Genomic DNA, 21,280 nt, shown 5'->3' on the forward strand with positions numbered 1-21,280 from the left:
GAACAGAACAGGGTTTCTAGAGGGAAAAAATGTTTTTGATAACAAAAGTACATTGTAAGTCAGTTTTCTAATTTCAATTAAAAAAAAAATTATTTTGTGAGGGAGAGAGGGGCAGAGGGCGAGAGAGGGAAAGAGAGAAGCTCTGCACTGGCAGCCCTGACTCAGGGCTCGAACTCACGAACCATGAGATCATGACCTGAGCCGAAATCAAGGGTTGCATGCTTAACCGACTGAGCCACCCGGGCACCCCTCTAATTTCAGTTTTTAAGAGAATCGTATTACTGCTTTAAAACATTTTTTTAAAATATGTATTTATTATTTTAAGAGCTAGAGAGATAGAACACGAGCAGAGGAGGGCCAGAGAGAGAGAGAGAGACACACACACAGAATCTGAAGCAGGCTCCAGGCTCTGAGCTGCTCATTGCAGAGCCCGACACGGGGCTCGAACCGACAAATCATGACATTCATGACCTGAGCCAAAGACACACATTTAACCAACTGAGCCACCCAGGTGCCCCTCTAACTGCCTGCTTTTAGAGTGGTCTGGAGTTTTGAAAAGCCAGCCTTGGATAAATGTTGAGGAATTTTAAAAATAAAATGTGTTTCTTGGTGACTGGTCCTTGGAGTTGCCACGTGAGTCTGGTTTCTGGGGTGTGTCCGCTTATAACAAAAATCAGCCCAGGAGGACACAGGTCCCAGGTCCATGCATCAGTCAAGTCCCTGCCCCGACAGTGCACTTGGTCAAGAGTGCGTTAGTCCTCTTTGGAGCCCTGTTAGTGCAGCGTGGTGTTTAACCTTGAAGAGATTTAACACGAGCTTTTCACATGTCTGAGCTGAGAAAAGCAATATTTTGGTGCACTTTGAATTGTCACCGTGGACATTCAGTAACATTTAACTGAGTTTAAGCAAGGTGCCCATGTTGTCACCCGATTCTTACTGAGTGAAGGTTCACCGATGGCTCATTTTGTTTTTTTCTACTGGACTCTTCTCGTGCTAGCTAGCTGTTTGGGAGTTAACTTCCAGTCGACATTTTAATGATCTCCAACAAAGGGTAGCTAGTGGAGGAAGCAGGAAGGGAGAGTGTCGCCTGGGGCATCAACTGCGTCTGGAAAGCTTTCTCTCTTGGAGACCTGGGGCCTTTACGGCCAAAGGTTAACATTTGTCTGGTCTGGATGATGGTTACGTGGGAGTTCATGATATTTGTCCTTTTTCCATTTGGGAGTTTCATGATGAAAATCTTTTTTTTCAAGGAAAAATAATACCGCTGACAGAGTTCGAAAGGAGGGCATTAGTCCGGGGTCTTAATTTGTTCGCATCGGCAGGAAGACGTGTGTGCCAGAAGGAATTGTTGCTAACCTTGTTTGCTCTCACACCCCAGGGTTTGCACGATAAAGTTTTAGAAGCCTGTGACACAGTGCTCAGTTTAAATGCCAGTAACTGCAAAGCTCTGTATCGGAAATCTAAGGCTCTCAGTGACTTAGGAAGATACAGAGAGGCTTATGACTCCGTAGCAAAGTGCTCCTTGGCGGTGCCTCAGGTACGGAATTTATATTTGAGTTCACTGGTTGACATGGTAACCATTTCGTTGCTTCCTTGTGGAGAAGGGGCGTCCGAAGAGTTCCATTTTCCAGTCAGTGGGGTCCACCGCTTTATTTGGGATTACGTGCCCACCAAGCAAGTGTCTCCGCGGAATATGAGTTCTAGCTGTTTTGCGATTTGCCTCCACAGTTGGTAAATATAACCCTCCGTTAGTCATATTTTCATTTTTTTTTTTTTTTTCAGGATGAACATGTGATCAAACTAACTCAAGAACTAGCTCAGAAATTGGGATTTAAAATAAGAAAAGCGTATGTTAGGGCTGAGGTAAGCTGGAGTTCTCCCCACAGGGTATTTTCGTTTTCTTTGGTTGTAACTTGGTTACAGTTCTGTTTTTCACGTAATTTTTTTTTTTTAATGAGCATCTTTGTTTTCTTTCAGCTCGCGTTAAAATCCGTTCCTGGGGACGGGGCTACCAAGGTAAAGTTATTGCTCCTGTAAGACGCGTAACTTTTGGGGAAAAAGGAGCAGATGGCCACGTTAGCAGTTCTGCTTTTAATATTTTTGGTGTGTGTCTATTTTTGAGAGCTTTTTGTTTCTCAGACACATAATTGGCCAGAGCTTCCTGTCCTATAAAAAGAAACAAACAACTCAAGTAGTATCTTTCAACCAGCATTTCCTCAAGTCCAATGGCGCATTTTACAGGACGTTCATAGATGTTAGGTTTTATTAGAAAAGTGGCCCGGGGCCAGATATTAATGTTGGGAGCCATTGGGTTGAACACGGGTCCCAAGCGGTTGGTTTTTAAAAGGTACGTCTTCGTGGAGCTGTTAGGATGCCTTTGTGAGTTGGGGAGTGAGCGGTGGCTAGACGAGGCCCTCCAGAACTTGAACGCTCCTGAACGGCCTTTGGGAAGCACCCTCCACGAGGGCCCAGCGGTCACGCCGCTGGGCCCGCCCTGCTTAACCACGCGTTCCCGAGGTGTGCCCGCTCCATGTATCTCTTGGATCTCCATTGGAAGGAAGTAAAATTTCTGCGAGAACTCGCATTGCTGTCTCGGAGTGAGATTTACAGACTGCTCATAGTCTGGAATCCTGACCGTATGCACGATGATCGGTTGTTTGGTTTCATTTCCAGGCTTTGAGCTGTTCTGTGGAAGATATCGAGCCAGGTACGTTTTCTCGCGTCACGTTGGTCTAGAAAGTGGCGGCGTTAGACGCTCTAGATGTGATAGCGTTGTCAAATACGATTACCGTGCGGCCGTTGGTATGAAAGCAAGAATAATTCTGAAAACCACCTTAGCGCTTCTGGATGTGCTGGCAGTGATTGGTAATTCTGCGTGTCAGTAAGCGGTCAGTGAGCGCCCCGGGTGGCTTTACCAGCGTCTCGTAGCTCTGCCCGGCAGGCGCCCGGGCATTTTGAGACACAAGGATAAGTTTTCACAAGCCACTATGTCTATCCCTGGGTAAAACCAACGACTTCGAGAATTATTTTTACCCTCGTCTCTGACCTGCTTCTGCTACTGTCTCGTCTATTTATTTGTATCATTGCTTTCGTCCCCTCACCTGGCTCTTCCGTTTCTCTCTTCTTGGCTCTTGACGCTAGTCTTCGGTGAGTAAGTATACCGAAGATGAGTGGGTACGTTTCGATCCGTGTTACAGATTTGTTAACTCCGAGGCAGGAAGCAGTTCCTGTCGTCTCTGTGCCTGCGTCCAGTTTCTCCCACCAAGTCGGAAGTGAGCTGGCCTCAGTTCCTATCATGCCCTTACCCTCTATGCTGCCCCTGCAAGTGGACGAGAGCCCCCTGCCATCGGCGGTGTTGGCAAATGGAGGAAAGGCCCCCTTCACCATGCCGGAACCTTTTCTGGATGACGGAGATATGGTCCTCGGCGACGAAATAGATGACCTTCTTGATTCGGCACCTGAGGCCAATGAAACTGTTATGGTAAATGTCAGCGTCACTCCTCTCTTCTGAAGCCAGGCTTAATTTTGTAAAAAAAAAAAAAAAAAAAAAAAAAAAAATTGCCGTACGACCTCCTCGGTACTGTCAGCATTTCCTGTAGGTTAAACTTAGCTTAAAAGGTACTTTTGTCCTTCTCTGGGGGTACCATGCCCGTGTGGTTATTTTTTAAATAAAACAAAACGCCGGTCTAGTAATGAGCCAGTTTTCCTCAACACCTGTTGGAATCACATAGTATGGAAAGGGTAAGCTTAAAATTCTGAAAAAGAATAGGCATTTGGTAGTTAAAGAAAAATAATTTCTTTATTTTTATTTTTCTTTAAAGAAAAAGAATTTCTTTGTTTGTTTTGGATTAAAGGCTTAAAGGATAAATGCCTCAGGGTAACTGTGTAGCCAAGGTCCGGCCATATCTGAAATGCTGCAAAATAAGAATGGGTTTTACGTTTTCAAATGGCTGGAAGGGAGAAAAACAGACCAGTATTTTGTGACACATGGAAATTATATGAAATTCATATTTCGGTGTCATCACTAAAGTTTTATTGGAACACAGCCACGACCATTCACTCCTGCATTGTGTGTGGCTGCTTTTGCACTGAAGCAACACAGCTGAGTAGTCGAAACAGACCGCGTGGCTAAAATACTGAATATCTAGTCCTTCACAGGACAAGTTTACTGACCCCTGCCACACAGTATATTAAACTAGCAGCACGAGCAGCAACACTGTCAATGAGGAGGATGGGGGAGCAATTCAGGGCTGGTTCCAGCGTGGCTGAGATAGATGATGTCTGTGGGAGGTTAACTGATCCTGTTTGGGTTTGAGTCTTACCACCTCTGTGGTCTCGGGCGGCTTTACCTCACCTCTCAGTACGTCAGTTTCCTCGTCCGTACGATGGCGATCACAGTAGGTAGGACGCATCTTGGAAAGTTGAAGAATTCAACAGATAGCGTGGAACTTGCATCAGTACTTAGAAGGCACAGGGAAACCCTCAGTAAGTTGTCGCTGTGATGGGGGAAGAGAGGGGCAGCATTCCGTGTGTCCTTGTGAGATTGTAAATTCACATCCCCAGAGAGATGGTGCAGCGTTTCTGCCTTCTCCGGCTCCCTGCTCTTGAGGACCTTCCATTTCCCCCTGCCCCTACGCTATTGCTCCTTAATAAAGCCAGTTCTTCTGAGCCTCGTGTAAGGAATCGGAAGGAAATGAAACGTGAATGTAACATTGGGTTTGAGACAGTATTGGATGGACATCACACCCTGACCCCCACAGAGTATTCACGGGCATTTATTTGGGATTCTGAAGTCTATTCTAGTCCATTTGCATTTTTCTTTTTTCCTCCTAATTTTTTTATTCTCAAGTTAGTTAACATGCAGTGTAGTCTTGCCTTCAGGAGTAGAGCCCAGTGATTCATCGCTTACATATGATGCCCAGTGCTGATGCCCCTAAAGTGCCCTCCTCATTGCCCATCACCCGTTTACCCCATCCCCCCACCCACCTCCCCTCCAGCAACCCGAAGTCTGTCCTCTGTATTTAAGTCTTTTATGGATTGCCTCCCTCTCTGTTTTCATCTTATTTTTCCTTCTTTCCCCTGTGTTCATCTGTTAAATTTCTCAAATTACACATATGAATGAAATCATATCTTTCTCTGACTGACATATTTCACTCAGCGTTAGACCCTCCAGTTCCATCCATGTTGTTGCAAATGGCAGGAGTTCATTCTTTCTCATTGCCGAGTAGTATTCCATTGTGTATGTAAACCATATCTTCTTTATCCGTTTGTCAGTTGATGGACACTTGGGCTCTTGCCATCATTTGGCTATTGTTGATAGCGCTGCTGTAAACATTGGGGTACATGTGCCCCTTCGAATCAGCATTTTTTTGTAGCCTTTGGCTAGATTTCTAGTAGTGCGAATTGCTGGGTCGTAGGGGAGTTCTATTTTTAAGTTTTGAGGAACCTCTTCACTGTTTACCAGAGCGGCTGCACAGTCCGCATTCCCACCAACAGTGCAAGACGGTTCGTTTCCTGAGACCTTGATCCTTTTTTGAAAGTGGGCTTGGAAAGAAAGAAGCTCCATAGCCTAGATTCTTCTTCTTTTTTGTTTTGTTTTGTTTTGTTTTTAACATTTATTTATTTTTGAGAGACAAAGTGAGATAGAGCACACGCAGGGGAGGGGCAGAGAGAGAGGGAGAGACAGAATCCGAAGCAGGCTCCAGGCTCTGAGCTGGCAGCACAGAGTCTGACGTGGGGCTCGAACCCACAGACTGTGAGATCGTGACCTGAGCCGAAGTCGCAGGCTTAACCGACTGAGCCACCCAGGCCCCCCCGTAGCCTAGATTCTTCTCTTGCGTCTTAATACTGATTTCAGCTTTGTCACGTAATTACCCAGTGCAATAATTTGTTTCTGTACGCTGATGTTCAAAGCAGGTTGGCCCACTTGTAATCGAGTTTCCTGGGGTTTAACAAAATCTTTTTTCTTTTGTAGCCGTCAGCTTTAGTCCGAGGAGCCCTTCCCGCAGCCAGTGTCCCCCCTAGCATGCCTTTCTCGGCATCTCTGTTGGGCACCTTGCCCATTGGTGCGAGGTATGCCCCTCCGCCCTCCTTCTCAGAACTGTATCCACCTTTGACCTCATCCTTGGAAGATTTCTGCTCTTCTTTGAGTTCATTTTCAATGAGTGATTCCAAGCGAGGTAAGAATCGAGCCGCTTGTGTAAATAACCGCAGTTCGTTTTCTAAAGAAGGCAGTCTGTTTGGCAATTACGTAACTCACTTTAGGTAGTCGGTGCTTGAGTTACTTTCGTTGTAGCTGTAAAAATGAAAACTAAATCTGCAGTGTCAATTCGCCTGGGCGTAACCGTGCCATTCAGGAGATTAAGGAGCAGGGGAATACACAGGAATGTATGTGGTACTTATTTTGGTGTTTTGAGTTTTTAAACAAGATAGTTTGCTAAGCCGGGTGTCTATTGTTTTGGGGGACAAAATGGCTTTTAATGTTTTCTCCAAGAAAGGCGTACCCCATCCTCACGGGTCTTAAAGGCAGGCTATCCTTGTAAAATTCTGAACGAAGCAAATAGTTAAAAGACTAATTTAAGGCGGAATTATTCAGAATTAAACCCATAGAATTAGATCTGTCTGCTTTAGGCTTTATCCCCAGAGGGCCCCAAACTGTGCGTGGTGCCTTAGTTTTGCAAGAGATTGCTGAGTTTTTGGTCTGGCCCCTGCCTCTGTAATTCTTTAATATCTGCTTTCAACGACATTGATCAAAATCTTCCAATTTTCCCAAGGTATTGTTAGGTGGTTAAAGGGAGAAAAATCAGAACGATTGATTTAAAGACTACACCTGAAAAAACTAAAATTTGTGGGAAGCAGAGGGCAGAGAGAAGGTAATCGAGGGGCAGCCTGAGAAAAAGAAAGTCACTGCACCTTACTAATTTTCCTAATGTTGTGGTGAATTCCTGCTTTGTAGTTTGAGGAGGCTGTTTTTCCCATTTCGGACAGGAGTTATTTTCTTGGTCTTTTTAACAGCCCCACTCGGCAGGCCCTCCTTCAGCCAATGTCTCCGAAAACAGTTTGCCTGAGGGTTATGTATGCCCCTGGAAATTTCCAGAGGGAAGGAGACCATCCACTGCCCTCTGCGAGTGTCCTTGATGAGCAAGAAAGCTCCTTGGAAGCGGGAGCGGGAGGGAAAGTAACACGGGGGAAGCGTAGTCAGCCACTGAGCCCTGATGTTGTTGTGACATGATTAGAATGAGGTCTGTTGAAGTGTTTTTATTATTTTAGATGTGCCCACCTCAACTTCTAGAGAGGGAACAGCGCTTAGCGGCAGTAATTCCTCCCTTTTACTTGTAAGTGCCACTTCCTCTTTTGTAAATAACGTCGCTTAAATTGAACGTAGGTCTTTTATTTAAGTAATGGAATTACCCGAATGGACGTGATGGTCTTCCTTACATCTCGCGTGTGCCGGGGGAAATGGTGGTGAGACAGGACCCTCGGGCAGCAGCCAGGGACGAACGCCGCGTGCGTAAGACCGCACCTGTCACGGCACAGTCCTCGCGGTGGCACGGGGCGCAAGAGGCTTTAGCACCGCAGAACCCACGCAGGCAAGATGAGATCAGGGCATAGGAAGAGTGTGTGCCGTAGGAGCAGAACGATGATCTGTTACTTCTGTCAGCTCGCCAGAAGCCAGGAAGGTGGGGGAGGGGCCCAGAGACCCAAAGAGTGGAAAACCCAGAAAGAACCAGCTTTTCCATAGAAGCACAGCAACGGCAGACTAGTACCGATATCAGTACGTGAAGAAATGTCTTGTTTGTCACAAATTTGTTTCCTTCTTTAGTGAGAGTGCAATATTTGTTGGCTGTTTTTTGTTTTTTTTTTTTTTTTTTTGGTTTTGTTTTTTTTTTTTTTTTTTTCCCTTCTTGCAGATGAATGGACCAGGCAACTTGTTTGCTTCTGAGAGTTTCCTGGGAATTTCAAGCCACCCTAGAAATGACTTTGGAAACTTCTTTGGAAGCACAGTTACTAAACCACCTTCATCCGTGACCCCAAGACACCCCCTTGAAGGAACCCATGAACTGAGACAAGCTTGTCAGATGTGTTTTGTAAAATCAGGTCAGGACCAAACAGGGGAGCTTAGTCGATAGTCTGAGATAGTAAGCTAGTCGATAGTCTGAGATTCCGGACTCATAAATACGCGTGGAGAACACCAGCTACCGTGGTTTTTCCATCCCTGTTTGAGTTCTGGATAGGATAAGTCTGTTCTTATTTGCTATAATTTCATTTATACAACCATATGGATTAGAATACCTTACCTGATGATGAAGTCTTCCTGAAATTTTTTATGAAATTCTTTACTTTTCTATGTATATATTCAAAAATGTGATCGTTTTCAAATAAAGCAAGAACTAGAAAGAAAGCATTTTAAGACCAGTGTTTATAAAGGTAAAGTCTTTTCTGTTGGTTTGTTTCATACCTTTACCCCCAAGTCAGGTGATATAAACACAACTTATCCTAAACCAAAGCCTAAATTCGTTTTCTTTCTGAGTTATGTATATTTCAGGGTGTTTCTTCCCTTTAGAAGCCATCAGAATTCCTGTCCTCATAGTTAAATAAGTATGTTTTCAGGGCACTGGTGTCGAATAAAACTTCGTGTTCTCTGACAAATAGCATGTAAAAGGCACAAATTACTTCGGTAGCTTATTTACATTTGGGGGTTATAAAAATAGGGTTTTTGTGGGAATTTAATAATCAATATCCGTCTGCTTGTAAATGTGCCTATAAAATGAAATGTCGCTCTTTGTGCCTGTGAGCAATCCTTTTTTACATCTTTTTCAGGCCCTAAGTTAATGGATTTCACTTACCATGCTAATATAGATCATAAATGTAAGAAAGATATTTTAATTGGTAGAATAAAGAATGTTGAAGATAAATCATGGAAAAAAATACGCCCAAGACCAACGAAAACAAATTATGAAGGACCTTATTATATATGTAAAGGTATGTACTACAATTACTTATTTGGTGTGCATGACATAAGTGATAAATGATTTGTTACGTTTATTATAATGGCCCCAGTATTACTGTTATTAAAAATGTGTAGGTAGAGTTAATTTTTTTTTTTTAATGTCTATTTTTGAGAGAGAGACAGAGAGCGAGTGGAGGAGGGGCAGAGAGAGAGGGAGACACAGAATCCGAAACAGGCTCTAGGCTCTGAGCTGTCAGTACAGAGCCCGACGTGGGGCTTGAACTCACAAACTGTGAGATCATGCCGTGAGCTGAAGTCACACGCTTAACCAACTGAGCCACTCAGGTGCCCCTAAAAATGTGTAGGTAGAACTAAAAGTTCCTTGGATTGAGACATTTGTATCTTTTATATTATTTTTACCTTTGTTTTTAACTTCTTTCAGTGCTTGTGTCTGTGTGTGTGTGTGGATTTTTTAATGTTTATTTATTTTTGAGAGAGAGACAGCAAGCATGATCATGGGAGGGGCAGAGAGAGAGGGAGACACAGAATCTGAAGCAGGCTCCAGCCTCTGAGCTGTCAGCACAGAGCCCGATGTGGGGCCCGAACTCACGAACCATAAGATCATGACCTGAGCCGAAGTCAGAGGCTTAACCGACTGAGCCAACCAGGCACCCCAGTGCCTGTGTGTATAGATGGTTATGGAAACTGGGCTTTGGCCGATTTTAAACAGGTTTTAAACAGAAAACCGTCTTACACTTTAGGTTCCCTGGCTGAGTCTAAGCAGAATCAGAATACTGAACTGAGGCTTTGAAAATGTTCTTTTAAGTTGCTTTTGAGAGAACTTTATGTATTCAATTTTTTTTTTTTGATTTTAATCTTTATTTATATTTGAGAGAGACAGAGACAGAGCACAAGCAGGGGAGGAACAGAAAGAGAGGGAGACACAGAATCTGAAGCAGGCTCCAGGCTCTGAGCTGTCAGCACAGAGCCTGACGCAGGGCTCGAACCCACAAACTGTGAGATCATGACCTAAGCCGAAGTCAGATGCTTAACTGACTGAGCCACCCAGGCGCCCCTGTATTCATTTTTGTCAGATTGCTTCATCTGAATGTGCTTTGAATGTCTCTTAAATGATTTTTTAAACTTAGGTGGAGTATGTGAGAGCCTTTTCCCCATCAAAAATAATCCAGACCTGTGGTGCTAACGTTCTAGAGTGAGTTCCATCCCTGCATAGTAAAATGTGTATCATTGCTTGAAGCTATCCGTGAGGTATAGAGGTTCAGCTGGTGCCCTAAAAATGTTTCATAATCATTGGCTTTGAAGAAACAACGGCTAGGAGCACCTGGGTGGGTCAGTTGGTTAAACGTCCAACTTGGGCTCAGGTGATGATCTCATGGTTCGTGCGTTTGAGCCCTGCATCGTTCTCTCTACTGTCAGCACAAAGCCTCCTTCGGATCCTCTGTCTCCCTCTCTCTCTGCCCCTCCCCGGCTAGAGCACTTGCTGTTTTACTCTGTCTCTCAAACAGAAAGAAAACACTAAACAAAATCAAAAACCAAAAAAACCCAAACCAACGGCTGTGTTTTAAATGTCTTTTGATGGTCTGTCTTTCTAGATGTTGCTGCTGAGGAGGAATGTAGATATTCAGGCCACTGCACATTTGCTTATTGCCAAGAAGAGATAGATATCTGGACACTGGAGCGGAAAGGGGCGTTCAGCAGAGAGGCTTTCTTTGGTGGCAATGGAAAGATCAACCTCACTGTATTCAAACTTCTCCAAGAGCATCTTGGAGAGTTTATATTCCTCTGTGAGGTACTATCTCCAAACCTTATTTTCTGACGTAAAATTGGTGATCGTTCCTGACTTGCAAGCCCAGAAATATAAAACACTTAGCACACGTCCTGCTACATGGTGAGCGTTCACTCAGTCAATAGTCGCACCTCCCAGTACCCAAGAGAATGCAAAAACTTCCTATGAGACATTAGTTGGCATCAGTTTGTAATGTATAAGTATGTGCTTAAGTATGGTACAAAAGTGCTAATTTGTGTGATGTTGTTGTGGTAATTCTTCTTCTCTGTCTGTTCCAGAAATGTTTTGATCATAAGCCTAGAATGATAAGTAAAAGAAATAAAGATAATTCTACTTCTTGTTCTCACCCGGTTACAAAGCATGAGTTTGAAGACAATAAGTATGTTGGTAGTTTCTAATTTTTCTAGTGACGCAATAGATTCTGTCTTTAGACCCAAATAAAACCAGAGTAGTGTTTGCCCAGGCATTTTACCCCCTGTGCTTTTTCCTTGTTGCTGTTTTGAAAGATGAGGACTATTTAAAAATGTCTGTTAGTATATTTTGCTGGGAATTTTTAAGTGGTTTATGACATTTATGTTTAATACAAAAAGGCATTATTGATGTGTAGCTTCTCATGACATGGATTTCAGTATTTTATGGCTTAATTTATGGTGTAATTATCCTCCCCCCCCCCCCACCCCCCGTTAATCCAACAATTGTGTAAAGGGACTTGTTTTTTCTGGTAAAGATTTAGCATGTATTTTTCAGTCTAGAACTTGACGTTATATATATTTACTTATTTGTTTTCCTTTGAAAAAGCTAGGGTAGGACAATAACGTGTCACTCCGTTTTTGTCTTAGGTGCCTTGTCCACATCTTGCGAGAGACAACGGTAAAATACTCCAAAATACGTTCTTTTCATGGTCAGTGTCAGCTTGATTTATGTCGCCATGAGGTCCGGTATGGCTGCTTAAGGGAAGATGAGTGCTTTTATGCGCATAGTCTTGTAGAACTGAAAGTCTGGATACTGCAAAATGAAACCGGTAGGTCGGTGCATGATTAGGAAATGGCTCCTCACCGGGCGCCTGGGCGGCTCAGTCGGTTAAGTGTCCGACTTCGGCTCAGGTCATGGTTTCAGTTCTGGGGTTCGAGCGCCGTGTCGGGCTCTGTGCTGACAGCTCAGAGCCTGGAGCCTGCTTCGGATTCGGTGTCTCTCCCTCTCTCTGCCCCGCCCCCCCCCCCCCCACTCGTGCCATGTTTTTCTCTCTAAGATAACTAAACATTGAAAAAAAAAAAAGGCTCCTCAAACCAAGCAAGAGACTCTTAAGTCATGGTTACCAGAGGGGAGGGGGACTGGCGGGGGGGGGGGGGGGCGAGTAAAACAGGAGATGGGGGTTAAGGAGTGAGTGGGCAGGATGTATGGTGGGGATAAGCGCCAGAATGTATAGAAGTGCTCAATGAGTTGTTGTACCCCTGAAACTAATATAACACTGGATGTTAACTGTACCGGAATGAAGGCTAAAAACAATTTTAAAAAAAGTTTCCTCAGGAGCCGTCAGGGTTTGACAAAACACTATCAGACAACTTTCTCCATCATCCCGATACGGCAACACCGTTTATTTTATCCTCGGCTATAAACCGTTATTTTTAGAGTGGCTTATTTTCAGAATCGCCTCATGCACTTAATTGCTGGGACCAGTTCACGCACGTAGTATGCTTTTGTGAGGTCGAGAGACTCCCTAGAAGTCACCAAGAGCTGTATTTGTAAATATCCTGTTGCGAAAAAGAGGGACGTGACGAGCATTCACCTTTGGTGACGGATTATGCTGCGTAGGGGATGGCGGGGGAGTTGAGGCTGTGATCGGGCTGGTGGACTGTTGATACGTAGAGGGTGAGCCTAAAGGAAGGCTTGTACGTTTCACAGGTATCTCACACGATGCCATCGCTCAAGAATCTAAACGATACTGGCAAAATCTGGAAGCCAGCGTACCTGGGGCTCAGGTATGTTCTCTCATAGACTCTCTGTGTTTGGTGTCCTTTCTGGAGCAGCCTAATGGAGGTCATTTGGCAGATGTGGTTTCCACTTGCAGTCAGCTTCCTTCCTTACTGTTCAGTGACTTGAGTTATTGTTTAATGTGAAAACGAATTCCAAATTTTAGATGATCATCATAAAAAAAAAAAAAAAATCAGCCAGCCCATGATACCTGCCAAGATTGCAGGATACAGTTTTCTTACTCAGTTTAATTGGCAAAACAATTGGGTGCTTGGACCATGGGGACCCCGGGAGTAAGGGAGGTAGACTGTTTGTGGTTCTGCGTCCCAGCTGCCAGAAGTGCTTTCTCCCCTCCACCCCCGATTTCTAGTCGTCTCCCTTCAGAGCTGGCTTTCACAAATTGAGGTGTGGCACCGATAATCTGCTTCTGTCATATTCTCTTGCGTTTGGGTGGGAGCTGGAGATTTTGTTATCAGATAATGTATATAATGGTCAACTCATCAAACCAGACAGTACCAGAAATTGTATGCTATTATGAAAAAAGAAATACGTGGCAATTGAGAATTTTGTTGTCAGAAAACTGGTATTCTGTTAAAAGTAAAACTTCGGTTTTAATTGTTTAAGGTACTTGGCAATCAGCTAATGCCTGGATCTCTTAATATGAAGATAAAATTTGTGTGTGCTCAGTGTCTGAGAAATGGTCAAGTCATTGAACCAGACAAGAACAGAAAATATTGTAGTGCAAAAGCAAGGCACTCGTAAGTAGTGCATATGTCTTTGTGTGTGTGTGTGTGTGTGTGTGTGTGTGTGTGGGTGGGTGTGCGCGCGCATGTGCGCACGTGTGTGTGTGTGTGTGTGTGTGTGTGTGTGTAAACATTGCCTGTTTCATGATTCTCTGTTACTTGGGTATAAAATCATACATACAAGAAAAAACGATTGACTTTGAAGAGAGCAGAGCAAAGTAGATAATGTAGGAGTGATTGCAAAGCAAAGGGAAGAGATTTTTACGATTTCATAGATAAGAATTCAGTCAGATTCCTGATCTTTCCTTATTGGTTCTTTGTTCAGGGTTCAAAGGGAATGTTTGTTAACAAATATCAATAGGAAGTGAAATGAGAGAATCATAAGGCATTTCTTTGAGAAGGGTTGAGAAAAATCTCTGGTCCTTCAGGTACGAACGTTGTACCTGTTCCTTTAGATTCCTTATATGCTGCCTGTGCCGGTGTGTCTTTGTTTTTTCTGAACTCCATGTTTCTTAGGTGGACCAGAGATCGGCGCGCGATGAGAGTGATGTCCATCGAACGTAAGAAGTGGATGAACATTCGTCCTCTCCCCACAAAGAAACAAATGCCTTTACAGTTTGATGTACATACGTAATTTTTAAGCCACTTTTTTTTTTATTAGGCATTTCAAATCATTAGAAAGTAGTAGTGATTGAGACCGAAACTTGGAGACCTTTAAATGCTCGTTGAAATGACACAATTTTCCAATGGTCCCGTTGCTTTCCTTCCCCTTTTGTGCGTGCGGCTCTGTGACAGTTTTCGGATTGACTGGGATTGGAGGAGTTACTCAGAAAAAGGAAATAGACAGTGGACTCAAGAAAGAATTATGGGCATGACCGAACTTATTTTTCAGATGAATTACTTGGGGAGTGAGTGGGGGAGAATTTCATTGAGATCTGATTCCTTGGCTTTGACATCAAACTTGTGTTACTACGAATACTATTGACAAGTTTCTTTGACTCAAGTCATGGATACGAGCTAAAAGATAGCCCCCTTTGTAGGCTTTTCTAAAAGTAACCCCCAGGAAAAATGTTGAGTGTGAGAGGCACGTGATCGTCAAAAACCCGGAGAACGAAAATAGCAGACCAGCTGACCGTTAGGGTAGTATTTCATTCAGGAGGTGGCACATTTCATCTCGCTACCCTCTGGTGCCTTACGTGATTTTAAAGACGACCGTCCGAGCAAAGCCCTTGAGTTGGCTCTGGACTTCGCCCTTCATGAGACAGCGGAGGGTTCCACTGTGTGAGTGAACGGGACACTTGGAGCATTGACAGGTAGTAAACTGTCTCTCCCGACGGCAGACAGGAAGACAGATTTGCCCAGAGAAGCAGTGGGATGTATCACAGACCCCCCTTGTAAATGAGGCCCCACCCCCTCTGAATTGCCCAACAGAGTGAAGGAAGAGGAAGAGGCACGTTGATTCCCCATCACCCAGAGTGCCTTGCGTTTTGTAAACTTACGCAGGTCACCAGGTCAGTGTCTGAAGGAGGCGGTACATTTGTGTTTCATCCACCGTGGTTTTAGACCCCTCCATCCAAGTGATGTCATCAGTGGGCCTCCGAGGAGGGGAAGAAGGCTTATTGGAACCATTGGCATCTGATGCTTTAAAAGACGAGGTGGTGCGTGTGCTCCTCATTCTTTGTTAACACGAAGGCGACTGAGAACGGTTTTAGTCCAGCCGCCAGGACTTCTCATGATTCCTTATTAATCTTGGACGTGCCGTACTGCTGTGCGATGCTACGGTGGCTCATTTCCTCTTTTTTTTTTTTTTTTTTTTCTCTTTTTATTGCTAAGGGATCCTTTTCCTAAAAGAAGAAATAATACTCTGTGTGTGCATGTGTGTAGACAGTATGGTGAGGTGGAAAGAGAATGGGCTTCAGGGTCTGCCAGAAGGGCCCTGGTCAAGTTACTCAGCCTCAGTTTGCTCATCTGCAAATGGGAATATTTACGTCATAGGGAAGATTACATGAGATGGTGTTATGTAAAAACCCAGCACAGTGGCCGGCCTCTTCTCCTTTATCTTCTCTTTTCCCTGTTCCTTGTCGTTGAACTTTCAAAGACTATGGTAAATGTCTCCCCAGTAGTACCCGACTAAGTACTTACTGGGGTTTCGCTTTATGCGGAAGATTGGAAGGCTGGGCCAGTGTCTGTTGAAGCACACACCAAGCCAAAGTTTCGTTGTTCTGGAATGTGTGCTCTGTGAAGACAAGCACACTGATGCTATTTAAGAATGAGCTGTCTCAGTGATGGAGGTTTTCTTGATAGTTGTGGTCCTTGGAGACGTCTGTGTCCTGCTGATCGCTCTCACTTCATTTTCCTAGCAATTTCCCTGTGTTTACTTTGTAAAAGCACAATGCAAATAACCAGAGGGGTATTATTTGAACGCTATGTAGCTGGATGGCCTGGCCACGGTCATAATCGTCTCCAGACAGTGCATAGCGAATGCGTGAGGGCTGAGATTCGCTGCCAGTGTTGGTGATGGGTCAGCTGAGTGGCCGAGATTTTTCCCGAGACTCTTTAGTACCTGCAGCTTCTTTACTGCCTCCCAGGAGCTGACAAGGAGGCTTGGTGGGCATTAGGCAGGGAGAGCGTGGGAGCTGTCAGACCAAGGGGGCCGGAGAGCTGCGCTGTGGAGGTCAAATGCTCTGCTGCGTTAAAAGCGGATACTCTGAACAAGGGAGATTGTCGACATTTTCTTGTATGAAAATGTTCCATCTCCCAGTTCCTTACTTTTTTTCCGTTGGAGATACTGTTTTGAAAAATTTCAAGATAGAAAGCTTAATCTCATCTCCTGTATGTTGGGCTTAGAGTCCATTTGAATATAAAGTAATCTTATTTAATAATTATGTTACTCAGCACTAGCACAGAGAATAATGCTTATTTGGCCTCAGTAAAAACTAGGCAGTTTTAGTGAATGTACTCTTGTCTTAAAGCATATTCTTTCTTTTTTTTTTTTTTTTTTTTTTTTTTTTTTGGTACAGCTGTGCAATCATATTGCTTCCGGGAAGAAGTGTCAGTATGTTGGGAACTGCTCGTTTGCTCATAGCCCCGAGGAGCGGGAAGTGTGGACGTACATGAAAGAGAACGGCAGTAAGTTGCTGTCTTGACTGTGGCCTGTCGACCGCGAAGTCTAGCTTGCGGGGAAGTCTCCTTCCTCCCTGGAAACATGCGAGCTCACCGCGAACGCGGATTGCGGCTTGCATCCCGCACAGTCGTGCCGTTGAGTCAGGGGAGCAGAGCCTGACCTCTGATCTGTGTTTGCTCAGGGCAGAGCTGGGTGCAGATCCGTAGGGTTGCGTGTGACACAGATGTGTTCCTGAAAGGTGGTCTGGGAAGTTCAGTCCTTCCTGACCACCTGCGCCAGACCATCTGCTCCTATTGTGAATAGCCAAGCCCCCCCCCCACCCCCAAATCGGGCTAGAATCGAAAGTTTCTTCAAGGAGGCCTCACCGGGAGAACAGGCTCAGACTCAGAGGCCCGCAGAATGTGTGCCTTGGTCACACTGCATGTTCATTGTGGGAGTCTTTGAGAGGAGCCTCAGACAGCCTTTGACTTTTGATCAGAAAGATTGGCTGCAAAGGCAGGAATTGGTGTTGTTTAGTCTCTAGCAAACTGATGGAAATTGACCAACTGCTGAAGATCCGTGATCCCTGAATTACGTGAACCATTCAGATTTAAGCGTGTCACCTACCATGTTTAACCAGTGTTCACATTTGGGGACGTGTGGAGGGGACTCCTTCCCGCTGTCTTGTTTGGAGGAGGGACATGTGGTCGGGCCTTACTGAAGGTGTTCTTGCACACCAGGGTTCTGGCGGTGATTCCTGTTACCAGTGGTCCGAACGAAGGATTTCTGGGTTATCTCTCCTCCTAGTCTGATGATGTATTGTAAGAAACACTTGGGTAGGCAACAGAGCCCATTTAAAAAAAGTGTTTTTTTACATTTTATTTTATACTTGAGAGAGAGAGAGAGCATGAGTGAGGGAGGGGCAGAGAGATGGAGACAGAACATGAAGCAGGCTCCAGGCTTTGAGCTGTCAGCACAGAGCCCAACGCGGGGATCGAACTCACGAGCAGTGAGATCATGACCTGAGCCAAAGTCGGACTTAGGCGCCCCCTCAAAGCCAATTTTTGGATCATAACCTCATTCCCAGATTTCCCAGCCGGGGATGAATTTGGCCAGACTTCCCCTCTCCCCCGGGGACGTTTGGCAACGTCTGGAGACGTTATTATTGTTGTGACTTAGGTGGGTTGTCCTACTGGCATCCAGCGGGTAGAGTCTGCGAATGCCGTTGAATATCCCACGGTGCCCAGGACAGCCCCCTACAGCAAAGAATTACCTGGCCCAGAATGTCACCAGCGCTGAGGTTGAGAAACCTGGCGTTAGCACTCGCCAGTACTGCTGAATGCACTTGCTTATACTGTAGGAAGCAGCTTGTGGCCACTGCCCAAGACCTGGTCACAGTTGTGCTGTTGTAAATTGCACCCCAGCGTGTGAATCCTCAGGGATGGCGGCTTCACTCGATGGGCTCCCGTCGGGGTCAGAATCATGGTCCCAGTGGTAGTGCGTTTCTCGTCTTTTTCAGCAGACAGTGAGGAGCATATCTGTTCGGGCCCCGAGCCTTGTAAGTGGCTATGTGGTTATGGCAGTGATCATGAGTATTTATCTGGGGGCAGTGTGAAGCATTGTGAGGCTTTCTTTTTAGCAATATCCTTATAATAGTTACTGAATTTTCAGCACCCCCAAGGTGTCTTGCAAACGTAGGGAGGAGTTAATTCATCTTAAAGACTAGTGCTTGTGGTCTAATAGTCCAGAATTTGGTTCATACCCACCAGAGTTTGCCCGTTGCATGGATGTGGCCCCTCTCCACGCCTCCTGTAATCCGTCTCTGTTCCACCGTCTTACTTTCCTCTTGAAAACGTACGCCACCTGATACAAAAGGTCTGCATGATCTTGTGTGTATTTCAATGGTGTATTCAAATCTGCTGAAATCGATTCATTTTTCTTTAGTACAAGATATGGAGCAGTTTTATGAGCTCTGGCTAAAGAGTCAAAAAAATGAAAAAAGCGATGATGTAGCCAGTCAATCAAACAAGGAGAACGGAAAACAAATCCACATGCCGACAGATTACGCTGAAGTTACTGTGAGTCCCCAGGGGTCCTTCTACATCCTTCTTTTCTCCTTCCCGCGGCCTGGCTCCCTGCTGCCCACGCTCCTCCCTCAGGTGGCCTTGGGCCCCTAGCTTACGCCTCCTGATTCTAGAAAATGCTTTTCCTGACTTTGGAGGCAGAGAATTTTGAGCCTAAGAGCTTGTGTTCCCTCTTACTAGCCTGTAGCCTGGGCGAGTAATCGAGCGCCCCTGAGTGGGGTTGTGATGGGTAAGCGAAGCAGGATGGGTCCTGGAGCATTTATCCCAGTGCCGGGCCCCAGAAGATGTTTGGGAAATATGGGTGCTATGCCCGCATTCCTGCCTTACGCACCAGCGTCTGGCCTCTGGCTCCAAGGTTCACTGGAGACATTAAGTCATCTGTGGTTTTGTACTGTTTTGGTTTTCTTTTACATTTTTTTTTTTTTTTATAAAAGTAAAGGATAATATAATGAATACCTTGAAGCTACCAGGTTAGCAGTTTGTTGTTTTTCCTTCTGTGAAATAAATAAAATGTTACATAGTTAGAACCCCGTTTGTCCCCCTTCCCAGACGGACCAGATCCAGTATGTATTTGCCAGGCTATGTTTACATATCTTTGACATATTTCTTCCTCATCCATAGTTCTGTCTGGCTTTTGTTTATGTTTGAGAGAGAGAAAAAGAGCACTTGCGAGCGGGAGAGGGGCAGAGAGAGAGGGAGACACAGAATCCGAAGCAGGCTCCAGGCTCTGAGCTGTCAGCACAGAGCCCGACGCGGGGCTTGAAATCACAGACCGAGAGATCGTGACCTGAGCCGAAGTCACCGACTGAGCCACCCAGGCGCCCCTGCCTGGCTTGTTTTTTAAAGATGACGTGGGCGTGTGCATTATCCCATTTCCTATTTCCCGTAATTGATTCAGCTGGATTGGCTCACGTCTGGGGCCTGGCCTTGCCCCACGTGTGTGCCTGGGGATGTGCCCTGTGAACTCTCCCTCCTGTGCCAGGGTGCAGCGCTCACTCCCTTGACACCTTGTTCCTGTGTTCCCAAAGCAGGGTCACCTGGACTTCCTGGGTCGTGAGATTTACCTGGGCTGTTCAGTCAGGTGGATCTTCATCTGTCCCCCAGACATAGTGACGATCTCGCAGGAAGCCTTCAGGAATCTGTTCTTACCTGTGTGCACATGATTCTTAGCCACTTGGGAACCACTGCTCAGACCTTACAGCTTTGCATCTGTGGTCGTACCTACAGCGACCTGAGCACAGTTCCTTCTGTGCGGTCTGTGCCCCAGGGGCAGTGTCTTCTCAGCATCTGGACTTCCCTGGTCCCTGGCACAAGTGTGGCCCGTGGTAGGAGGCTCACTTCACGTGCCCTGGATGGAGCGGCTGCTGCTCCCTACGCAGCTGCAGAGCCCCGGGCTTTCACGTCCTCTCTGCTGTTCCTTAAGAGTTCCTCCTCCCCAGCGTCCTGTCATGAACCCTCGTCCTCCCCACAGACATCCTTGTTTGCACACCAGTCCGTCACCTCCCTGCCAGAGATCTCCCGGAACCTGGCCGAATCCATCACCCCCGCTCTCTGCTGCCGGTGTCCTGGCCCGCCTCCCGGTGTCGGGATCCCTTTCTTGGTCCTGTTTCTGACCCAGAGCTTGAGCTTGATCTTCCTGCCTGGTTCCCCCCCTCTCCCACCCTGGCCAGACAGGCTCCCCGAGAGTGGAGGCGGGGTTGTAGGTCAAGTGGTTCCCAGTCTGGGTGCCCTCCCTGAGCAGCGTGTGGCCTGTCAGGGGCACACGGCACCCCTGATGGCACGCGTGTCTCTCGTGCACTCCAGGCCGACTTTCACTGCTGGATGTGTGGGAAGAACTGCAACAGTGAGAAGCAGTGGCAAGGCCACATCTCCTCGGAGAAGCACAAGGAGAAGGTGTTCCACACCGAGGACGACCAGTACTGCTGGCAGCACCGCTTTCCGACAGGGTATTTTAGTGTTTGCGATAGGTACGTAGCGCCCCCCCGCGGGGACGGCGGGTCTCACGCCGTTTTCCTGGCCATTACGTCCTCGTTAGGCCAGGTCGTTGGGTCGGCGCGCGGGGATCACCCGGGGGTGGAGTCCTCCAACACTGGATGCTCGGATCGGGGCTCAAAGTGGTGGTTGCTCCTTGGACGCTCGTTCGCTCTTCTGTGGTCATGCGACAAGAGTCACTGGTCTGCTGATACGGGTCCGAAGTGTCTTGAGATAACGGAAGAGAGAAGTACGTGTGTTCGCATTTGCCCCAACCCCCTTCCCGTCAAGGGTGGGTCGCTAAGCACAACCTGCCCTGTAGCTGGCGTGTGTGAGTGCTGAAACTGCCTTTGAATGACTGACTGTTCAAGTGCACGTGTGGAACTTAGGTCAGAGGAGAACGTGACTCTCGCTCCTTTGTTTTCAGTGGACCTAGAACATCTTTTAGCCACCAGCCATGATTTTGAATTGCTCCTCATATTGTTAAATCACTCTTCGTATTTAGTTTCCCCGTTTAGATGCACGTGATACCCCACACCACGGAAGGTGTCTTTTCCCCCGCTGCCAGTTCAGATTTCCTTCCACTGCATCAGGAAGGACTGTAGTCTTTTCCGCCCCATCAATCGGTATTTCTCATTAATACATTTAAAA

The 21,280-nt window shown here is 45.9% G+C and overlaps 1 protein-coding gene across 4 annotated transcripts in view; it reads left to right on the plus strand.

Moving 5' to 3' along the window:
• The window catches only part of ZC3H7A (zinc finger CCCH-type containing 7A), a 36,647-nt gene that overhangs the window by 14,294 nt on the left and 1,073 nt on the right, over nucleotides 1–21,280 (plus strand). For all 4 annotated transcript variants that reach the window (XM_045460492.1, XM_045460489.1, XM_045460490.1 and 1 more), the window contains exons 5-22: nucleotides 1,379–1,537; nucleotides 1,783–1,863; nucleotides 1,978–2,016; nucleotides 2,674–2,707; nucleotides 3,198–3,481; nucleotides 5,975–6,179; nucleotides 7,270–7,334; nucleotides 7,911–8,097; nucleotides 8,821–8,982; nucleotides 10,564–10,760; nucleotides 11,036–11,136; nucleotides 11,597–11,778; nucleotides 12,660–12,736; nucleotides 13,353–13,486; nucleotides 13,988–14,093; nucleotides 16,492–16,600; nucleotides 18,519–18,652; nucleotides 20,462–20,625. In XM_045460492.1, coding sequence (XP_045316448.1) covers nucleotides 1,379–1,537; nucleotides 1,783–1,863; nucleotides 1,978–2,016; nucleotides 2,674–2,707; nucleotides 3,198–3,481; nucleotides 5,975–6,179; nucleotides 7,270–7,334; nucleotides 7,911–8,097; nucleotides 8,821–8,982; nucleotides 10,564–10,760; nucleotides 11,036–11,136; nucleotides 11,597–11,778; nucleotides 12,660–12,736; nucleotides 13,353–13,486; nucleotides 13,988–14,093; nucleotides 16,492–16,600; nucleotides 18,519–18,652; nucleotides 20,462–20,625 — 2,420 coding nt within the window. The remainder of the gene's footprint in view (nucleotides 1–1,378; nucleotides 1,538–1,782; nucleotides 1,864–1,977; nucleotides 2,017–2,673; nucleotides 2,708–3,197; nucleotides 3,482–5,974; nucleotides 6,180–7,269; nucleotides 7,335–7,910; nucleotides 8,098–8,820; nucleotides 8,983–10,563; nucleotides 10,761–11,035; nucleotides 11,137–11,596; nucleotides 11,779–12,659; nucleotides 12,737–13,352; nucleotides 13,487–13,987; nucleotides 14,094–16,491; nucleotides 16,601–18,518; nucleotides 18,653–20,461; nucleotides 20,626–21,280) is intronic.

This window comes from Leopardus geoffroyi, chromosome E3 (assembly GCF_018350155.1).
Source record: "Leopardus geoffroyi isolate Oge1 chromosome E3, O.geoffroyi_Oge1_pat1.0, whole genome shotgun sequence".
NCBI lineage: Eukaryota > Metazoa > Chordata > Mammalia > Carnivora > Felidae > Leopardus > Leopardus geoffroyi.